The 9020-nt window shown below is 48.1% G+C and overlaps 1 protein-coding gene and 1 long non-coding RNA gene across 3 annotated transcripts in view; one reads left to right on the plus strand and one right to left on the minus strand.

Annotated features, from left to right (window-relative positions):
• Positions 1-6: 6 nt before the first annotated feature.
• Positions 7-3665, plus strand: LOC102304261. The gene is made up of 2 exons (XR_317538.3): positions 7-486; positions 2820-3665. It is a non-coding gene; the product is annotated as a putative uncharacterized protein BRD3OS (long non-coding RNA).
• Positions 3666-4227: 562 nt separating this feature from the next.
• The window catches only part of LOC102303744 (bromodomain-containing protein 3), a 20453-nt gene continuing 15660 nt past the window's right edge, over positions 4228-9020 (minus strand). Inside the window, exons 8-12 of one of the 2 annotated variants that reach the window (XM_005949470.2) lie at positions 8417-8545; positions 8164-8346; positions 7742-7974; positions 7371-7669; positions 4228-7212 (exon numbers count right to left, since the gene is read on the minus strand). In XM_005949470.2, coding sequence (XP_005949532.1) covers positions 7094-7212; positions 7371-7669; positions 7742-7974; positions 8164-8346; positions 8417-8545 — 963 coding nt within the window. In that variant the 3' untranslated portion in view covers positions 4228-7093. Of the gene's footprint in view, positions 7213-7370; positions 7670-7741; positions 7975-8139; positions 8347-8416; positions 8546-9020 lie in introns of both variants that reach the window. The other variant, XM_005949469.2, reaches the window with a different exon arrangement.

Consider the following 9020-nt stretch of genomic DNA (forward strand, 5'->3'; position numbering starts at 1 on the left):
GCGTGGCGGTGACGTAACCGCACTTAAAATGCGTACTTCAAGCGTGCAGACCCTGAATTGGGACACAGCCACTGTCGGTAACGTCAGGAGTGGAACATCTGTGACCGCGCGCTTTGTTGCTGCCCGGACCAGACTGCAGACGCACCGTTGCTATTGGTTTCAACGGAAGCTCCAGACGCTCTGCGGCTAAAGGCTAACCATGCTAACGTCAGCAGGGCTGAAACACGGTGAAACGTCACAGCTTATTTCTGATGTTTTCAGCTTCGGCGTGTATTGACGTTGACGTCATCGTCGCGGGGAGCTCGTGCTGTGACCTGATCCCCGATGAGCTAACTGAGGCTAAGAACTAGCAGCGGGATTAGCCAGAGGCTGCGGCTTCAGCAGTCTGAGCAGGAGCTGTTAGCCGCTCGGCCAGCGGAGCTCAGCCCGGGATGAGGCGCTGCAGCCGGTGGGGACGACAGCAGGAGGGCGGCCAAGCTGATGGAGGTAAACCCGGTGAATTTTCCACAGCCGTAATTACCGTTCAAAATAACTTTATTCACATTGAGCAGAGAGACTCGTGGATGTAGTGAATGAGGACATACAGAGGGTTGGTGTGACAGAGGAGGATGTTGATAGAGTCTGATTCACCATCAGCGATGACCCCAGCACTCCCAGCCAATCCAAATTTGGTTTTAAATTAAAGAGCAAGCTGTTCACCTTTCTTCAGAGTATGAGGTACGGGTCACCTGTGAAGACCTCCGAGGTTTCAGGTTCTTCACAGTGTCAGTTTAATCCAATTTCATTTATATTATTAGCACCACAGTAACTGTCACCTCAAAGTACTTTCTACTGTAAGGTAAAGAGCATACAGTAATACTGAGAAAGCCCCAAAGATCTGACAACTCCCTATGAGCAAGCACTTTGGCGACAGTGGGAAGGAAAAACTCTTAACAGGAAGTAACCCCTATTAGAATCAGGCTCAGGGAGGGGCGGGGCCATCTGCCGCGACTGGTTGGGGTGAAAGAAGGAAGACAGGATAAAGACATGCTGTGGAAGAGAGACCGAGATCAATAACAAGTAGAGCAGGGCGATATGGCCAAAAATATTTATCACGATATATATTTGAAAATTTGCGATAACGATATAACCGACGATATAATTGATGCGAGACAAAATACAACTCCACAACATTACTAGCGCAAAAAGACAACCTTCCATTTATTTTCACTTAAACAAGAAGCTGGTTTTTATGTACATTAAAGCTTTATAAAAATGCAACAGTGCAAATGCAAATTCCTTGCTGAAAGTTTAACCAAAAGGCATTTCCAGTAGAAATGGGCTGACATATCCTGAGCATAACCATGTATAATATCCACTGAAGTTAAAAAGAGGTGCTTTGCAACATTAAACTGCAGTGTGCAGTACGCATTTTTCGGACCATAAGGTGCACGGGATTATAAGGCACATTAAGCGAAACAAAGCAGTCAGATAAATCAAACTTTATTAAACTCGTTCTTCTTGCTTCCTCCACTTCTGTACCATTGATTCATTAATGTTGAATTCTCTGGCAGCTGCTCTATTCCCATGTTGTTGCAGTATATTAATGACTAACCTCGTATTGTGGATGGATTATCTCAGTTGTTCTCCTGACTGAAGTTTGGTCCGTTTACAGCATCCTGCCATGCGATTGCATTTGTCTCTAACCATGAGGAACCTTCACGTTAACTTTTATAAGTGGAAAAGTGTTAGTGTTCATCCTCCAGCTTCACTGTTTATGTTATGCTAACATAGCTGTGTCGCTAGCGATCACGTAGCACATCATTATATACCAGCTAGCCCAACTTCAGTAACCCTACAAACATCACTGCTGTTTAGTTTCCTGTCTTCATTTATGTTGGAAGTGATAGCAGAGCTGTACGTTTGATTTTTTTCAGAAATCTCTCAGTCAGAACATGCTATATCATGCTTAGGTAACTAGCGAAACTAGCGAGCTAACTTCCGCTAGCTTCCTGCTAACTTCTAACTCCGTTAAATATAATAACTTTTGTTTTCATGGATGCCTGGAAGTTAAACTTTATAGTTACACCTGGTAAAGCAGCAATGCTGATCGTTTTATTAAAGATGAAAGAATTTAGACAGTTTTTAACTCTCAGTGATGCTGCAGTGTTGTTTGACCTGAAGCAGACGGAGTTTAGGACCCAGATTACTCCCAGATTTAAGAGCATCTTAGTCCGACAAATATGACAATAACGACGGCCGCTTGCATGTTCTGCAAAAAAATGTGCTTTGTTGTGTATCTGACGGACAAACACCAAACCAGTTCCACACCACTTAAGTTGCACCATTTTTACAAACCAATTCTGGTTCATCTGTTTCACTCAACAATCGGCCATGTGCGTATGAAAACAAAGGCACTGCGCATGCGCGTTGTACTCCCATTCTATCGCGATATTTCATTTTCCTATCGTTGCCTAACATTATACCGGTATTACCGTGAACGGTATAATATGGCCCAGCCCTAATAACAAGTATGATTCAATGCACAGAGGTCTGTTAACACAGAGTGAAGAAGAAACACTCAGTGCATCATGGGAATCCCCGACAGCCTACGTCTATTGCAGCATAACTAAGGGAGGATTCAGGGTCACCTGGTCCAGCCCTAACTATATGCTTTAGCAAAAAGGAAAGTTTGAATCTTAAAAGCAGAGCTAGTGTCTGTCTCCTAAATTCAAACTGGAAGCTGGTGATGAGGTCTAACACCTGTCCACACCTGTATGAGTATTTGAGGGCGGGGTCAGAACTCTGAACTCTAATGGTTCACCTGTGCTCTTCTTCAGGTGTGAGGTTATGACGGGGTCAGACTTTGTCCTGAGACGGTCCAATCTGGACCGAGTCGCACTGGTCCTTGGAGCGCCGACGCCATGTCAGACATGTCTGATCCAGCTGTCGTAGAGGGACAGGCTCCTCACTGTTCTGCTCGGCCCCCCCTGGCAGAGAAGGCGCTGTCCGAGGTCTTCGGGCGGCTGCGGTATCGCGACACGTCACTGCTCATCTGGCAGCAGCAGCAGCTGGAAGCAGCACCGCCCTCCACCTACCTGAGCCGCAGCCAATCAGCCTGGTACAGTAACTATGGCAACCAGGCAGTCCTGGTCCGAGACAGGAGGGGTGCGGATGAGGGGCGGTCCCGGATCTGCAGCATCATGTGACGCAGAGCAGTTCAGTTTGGTCACTAACAAACATTTTGTTTTTAATTTAGAGAACTGTCCAATCAGAGAGAAGCATTAAGATCCACGCCCCCGCCCCTCTCTCACCCACTGACTGCAGACAGGAATAAAACGAACAGTATTAATTGTCAGCTTGGCGAGCTCCAGCGTCAGCTCTGCTGACCAGTTTAATGGACTTCCTGCCCTACAGGGGGCGTCCCGTGTCAGTATCTAACCCTAGTGTCCTCCATTTTGATTTGGGGAATGAAGCCAGCAGCACCACACTGAAACCATCACCTTCATCCAGCATGCCACCAAAAGACATGTCCTGATTGAAACCCTTAAGTGACCAATCAGCACGCAGTTACAGCACACTGGTGCTATCTGGGTAAAATCATTGTCACTGAGAGAAATTGAAGGTAACGAGTCTTCAGACGTGTTACTGATTTATGGAAACGACGAATAAAATGTTTTCTTGTTTTAGCTCTGTCATTCTTACTCAGTAAAGACTGTCTGAGAGCGCCCCCTAATGTCAGGCCAGTGAAACTGATATACAAACAAGGCCAAGCACAGTTCCACCAGCACGAGGAAGAAATGTTACTGCAGTAACTCAAAGATTCTGATAAATGTGTTCAGACTGTGATGATGATCTGCTGTAACTCACAAAACCTTTTCTTTCACGTAAGGACTTTGGTGTGGTTCGAAGCAGCAGGAAATGAAACTCCTGAAAAAGTCCAGAATTTGATCCTCCCTTCACATTTTTCCGTTCTGGCCCTCAAGCCTTATATTTGACACCCCAGGATTAAAGAGTGGTATAGGGGGTGGGGCGGGGCTTGTGTGTGTGGCGACTGTTTATTAGTTTAGAATTAGCTGCATGTCGACTCCGGCGTGTCACGAGGGAGCAGCGGGCTCGTCTCAGCCCCGCCCACTCGGTGCAGTCCAGGACAACGTCCAGCGTCACAGCACGCCTCAGGTGGCCCCGAGGACTTCTCTCACTTCGTCCGTTAGAGCGCGCTCGGTGACAAAAGAGTGGAGCCACTTGTTTTCAGTTTATGTGTTTATTTATGAAAACAAATGAACTCAGAAAATAAGGATCCCATATCAGTAATTACATCAAATAATTCACTTGTTTCGTCCCCTCTGCGTCTCTACGAGTGGAGCTCGCTCTAACCTCAGACGGCTACTTTACAGCTACTATACAGCGCTCAAACATACGCGAGAAAAACGTACGGCCGGAGTGCATGCAATACATAAAACCACTGTTTCCTTTTCTTATTAAAATACAAAATTAACTATGAGCGTCGAAGCTCAACCATCAACTAAAAACAAAGAGGAGGGTTACTGTGGCAACGAGCTGTCCGCCTGTCTGTCGCAGGGGGTCCCGATCGAACGCTTTGCCCGGTCCATCGAGTCGTAATGCGCCCGCAAAACAAAACGTGGAGGCTAAAGGAAAGATCCGTGACAACAGATGACGATGCGGTGCCACCCGGAGGTCGTGTGATCACGACGTCAGATTATTCTCCAACACCTGCCATTTACAGGTTTCTTACCAGGTTACCTCCAGGAGGCACCACAGGTAAACTGATCTCCAGCTGGAGGTCGCCAATAATCAGGGGTCAGAGGAGCGAGGGGAGGTGAGGTTTTACTGAACACGCCCCCTGGCTCCAGCCAATCGGAAACCATTTATATCATTGGGCATGTCGATTCAACAGTTTCAGTAAAACTCTACGTCTAATATTCATGATTCATCTTTGTTTGCGCTCTGCAGCTTGTACAACATTCAGAACGCCACCGAGGACGCGGCGGTCAACGTCATGATGAATTTTTCAGAGAAAACAAACTTCCTGTTTGTCGATATTTCCTTTGCCAAGAACCGACACGGCGTCCAGGGATAAGAACAACTATGGCCGCGTCCCAGAGAGCCCAACACCATCGGAGGTGTAACCACAGATCATAGGTCAGAGGGCAACAGGCCTATCCGCCTGACACTGACGTCAGGTGATCAGAAATCTGACGCCACAATGCCCAACGTAAGCCACAAACATCTGCCGAGCGCTTGACAGACAGGTTTTTTCTGAAATCACGAAAATGAGTCGTGACTGCGGTGGGCGTGGCATTTTCCTCAGAAATCGTTTCTTGCGTCCTGATGTCCTCCGAGCGGCAGCGAGCTCTAAAACCTTAAAATAAATTGTCTAAAAAGCTTTAAAAGAAACGAGGTGCTCCGAGTTTGGACCCTGACAGGAGGAGGCGGTACAGTATGAGTGGTTCTTTTTTGGCGGGGTGAGAATGGGGGCGGCGCTTGAACAGGACAGCAATAGAAAGACATTTTATATAGAGAACCTTATAAGACACAAACAAGTTCAGCACACAACCTGAAAATCAAAAACAGGAAATGTAGTGTTAAAAAAAATAAATCAACGTCTCTGTGCTGACAGAGCCGTGCTGGGGGCGGGGTCAGGATCCTGTGACCCCACCCACATTGCCACGATGACCCCAAGGACAAACAGGAAGTTGTGTGTAGGGTTGCAGGACCAGCAGGGGGCAGGGTTGGTCTCAGAGGTTTTTAAGGTGGAGCTGAAAGATCCAGAAGCCGGTTCGATCCAAAGGGTCGATCAGTCAAAAAAATCAGGTTTATTTCCCGCTGAGACGATCCATCAAGAGTCCACTTGGACACTTTTTAAAGCGTTACCTGATGAGGACTCAGCTCCATAGCAGGCGGCATGGGCACGCCCTCTGTTCTATCTGCAGGCACGCAGTTTCCTGTTACGTGTTTTAAAGGGTTTAACGCCAAACTGAACCAACCACCATAAACAAAATCAGGGTTTCGGCCTGGCACCGTCAGTTACCCGTCATAAATACCTCAAAATTTAAATAAAGTTTTGAATTAAAGATACTTTTTGTAACAACCTTCTGCAGAATGTAACTAAACATTCCACCACCAGGGGGCACCATGTCACCACTGACTGAGGTCAGGCCTTGTCCTCTTCGTTTTCACACTGGCACAGGAACGTACTCATACCCGTTTTAAATAAAGTTTACGCTGGTTTCATTTAGTGGCACAAACTGGTATTACACTAAAGTTCTTCCTTTTTCACCTCAGTGACACACTTTTAATTTGAAAAGCTTTTAATTTTAACATTTAAACTGGATTTTACAAAAAGTACCTTTAAACTGCTAAACTGTATTTTCCTGCTGACCCCGCCCACCGCCATACTCCTGCCTGTTTCCCACCTCGCTGGTTTTCTCAATCCCAGTTTAAAGTAGCAGACGGCACATCAGAAGGAGGGGCTAAACGCCTTGCCGCCAGGTTCAGAAGGAGGGGCTAAACGCCTTGCCGCCAGGTTCAGAGAAAAAACGGTTATTTGTAAAACTGTTCTGTGATGTCACACGCTGACATCGTCAGGTCTTCTCTCTGCTGCAGCGCTGCCGACAGCTTCAAATGAAACGTGAGATGCGCTCATTCGTCTCAGTATCCACAAACCTGCTGAGATCACCTGCTCCTCCTCTCCAATGATACTTGTGGAATGTATTCAGAGGTCAGGGGTCACCGCCGGCCGTCCACGAAGAAGAAAAAGACGAAGAAAGAAAGTCTCGACGGTTGCATTTCTGTCCACAGATCAGTAAGACTCCCAGACGGGCTGCCCATCGCTCTACCTGACTCCGCCCACATCCTTCCTCCTCCATCACTTTCTTCTGTCTGCAGTCCTCCAATAGCGGAAAAAATAAAACAAAAAACAAAAGCACTAGGAGCTAAAAAAAAACAAACAGGTCAGCCTATTTACATCCAGTCTCTGTGTGTTTAAACGTGTGTGTAACAAGTTCAGAGTGTGTATCTCTGTCTTTGTGTTTGTTCAGGATGGAGGTGTGTGTGTGTGTGTTCAGTAACACGTGTATGTGTGAACGCGTGTTCAGTCTGTGTCGGAGGATGAGGAGGTTCCTGTCGAGGAGCTGTCATCGGAGGAGGAAGAGGAGCTGCCACTCAAACGACTAGCCCCGCCTCCTGAGGCCCCGCCTCCAGCTGCCTTCTCTGAAAAGAGAAATAAAGGAAGACGAGTCAATGAGACAGTCCCGGCCAGGTGACACCGTTTCTGTTGGCGCTCGATGATTGTTGCCTAGACAACACGGCTCAGTCGCCCAAGTCCAACGCTCACACATCGACGGCCGTGCTTTTGAGGCGGTACTTACGCAGTAGCTTCCTCTGCTTCTTCTGCAGGCAGGACTTGACGTAGCGCTCGAGCTCTCGGAGCGTGGAGGGTTTGAGCGTCTCGAAGTCGATCTCGATCTCGTCGGGGTTGGAGTCCCTCAGCGACGGCTCTCTGGTCTGGATGATGTGCACGACACGGCCCAGCTTCTCTCCCGGCAGCCGGTTGATGTCCAGACTCAGCTGCCGCTTCTCATCGTACGACATCGGCAGCGACGACTCCTCGCCATCGTCCCCGTTGGCTGAGCCGCTGCCCGACGTCTTGCTGCCTTTCTTGGGTTGCCTGGAAACACAGTCACTGCGGTCACTACATTGTCCCTTTTCTCAGGTGGATTTGCTGAACACTGAGTCGTACCTGGTGGCTGTCACCGTGCTGTTGGCTTTTCTGGCTGGCGCCTTCTTCTGATTGGCCGGTTTGGGCTGCTGGGCGGCGGCCTTTGGCTTCTTCTCTTCCTCCATCTTGCCTTTATTTCCCTTGTCTTTCTCCTTCTCTTTCTTCTTCTCCTTGTCTTTCTTCTCTTTCTTCTTCTTTGGCTTGCTGACCGGCGCCTGGGACAGGACCGCCAGCTGCTCGTGCACCGCCTTCAACTGATGGAATAAACTGATTATCAATACCCGTCATCTGTGATCAATACACGGCCACGCCTTCACGGGGTGAGTCACAGGAGCCATGGATATTTCAAACATGAATGTCAAGTAAACAAATCGTGAAATCTAAAATGATAAAAAGAAGAAAACCAAGATGTTCTTGACCTGTGATTGGTCGGCAGCACCAACCTGCTCCTGTAGCTCAGCCAATCGCGTGGCCCGCTCCTCCTCAGAGTCGGACGATTCGTCAGAGGAGGAGTTGTTGCTGCTGTCGGAGGAGGCGGTGCTTTTGCTGACCACCGGTGTCGTGGTGGGGACCGACGCCTCCAGGCCCTCGTCAGGGATTTTAGCGAAACGCATTTCAAACACGTCCTAATGGCAGACGGGTTATCAATACCTGATCGCAGCGATTGATCGAGCAGGAAACGGAGGCTTTACGTACCTGCAGCTTGCGGGCCATGGCCACCACCTCGTGGTCTGGGGGGTTGTACTTGTAGCAGTTGGAGAACATTAACCTGACGTCAGTGGCGAAGCTCTGAGGGTCGCTGTACTCGCCTTTATCCATTTTTTTCTGTCAGGAAACAAAAGAACGTCAGAGATGGCGCCAAACCTCCCATTTGGACATCTGAAGGTGCGGAGTACAGACACCCAGCGGCGTTAAAAGTAGGGGTGCAACGATATTCGCATTGATATTGAACCGTTCGATACAGTGCTTTCAGTTCGGTACGCATATGTATCGAACAATACAAAATCTTTAATTTATTTGATCAACTTTCCTTCTGACGATGCTGTCTGTGTTGAGCGCTCAGTGGATCTGCGCTCGACAGTGCAGCCTAGGCGGAGTAGTCGAACGCAGATTCACTGAGCGCAGGGCAAGCTGGCAGACAGAAGTTAAGCTCTGCTTGCAACAAGCAAACTGAACCTCCCCCACCCTCATTCAGATCTGGCGTTTGGAATTATTTTGGTTTTCATGTGACGTATGACCCTGAAGGTAAGCGCGTCATGGACTAAAGTAAAACAGTATGTTGGATGTGCCACGCAATGCT

Source organism: Haplochromis burtoni, unplaced genomic scaffold (genome assembly GCF_018398535.1).
Source record: "Haplochromis burtoni strain Fernald_Lab_line unplaced genomic scaffold, NCSU_Asbu1 Contig_647, whole genome shotgun sequence".
Lineage (NCBI taxonomy): Eukaryota > Metazoa > Chordata > Actinopteri > Cichliformes > Cichlidae > Haplochromis > Haplochromis burtoni.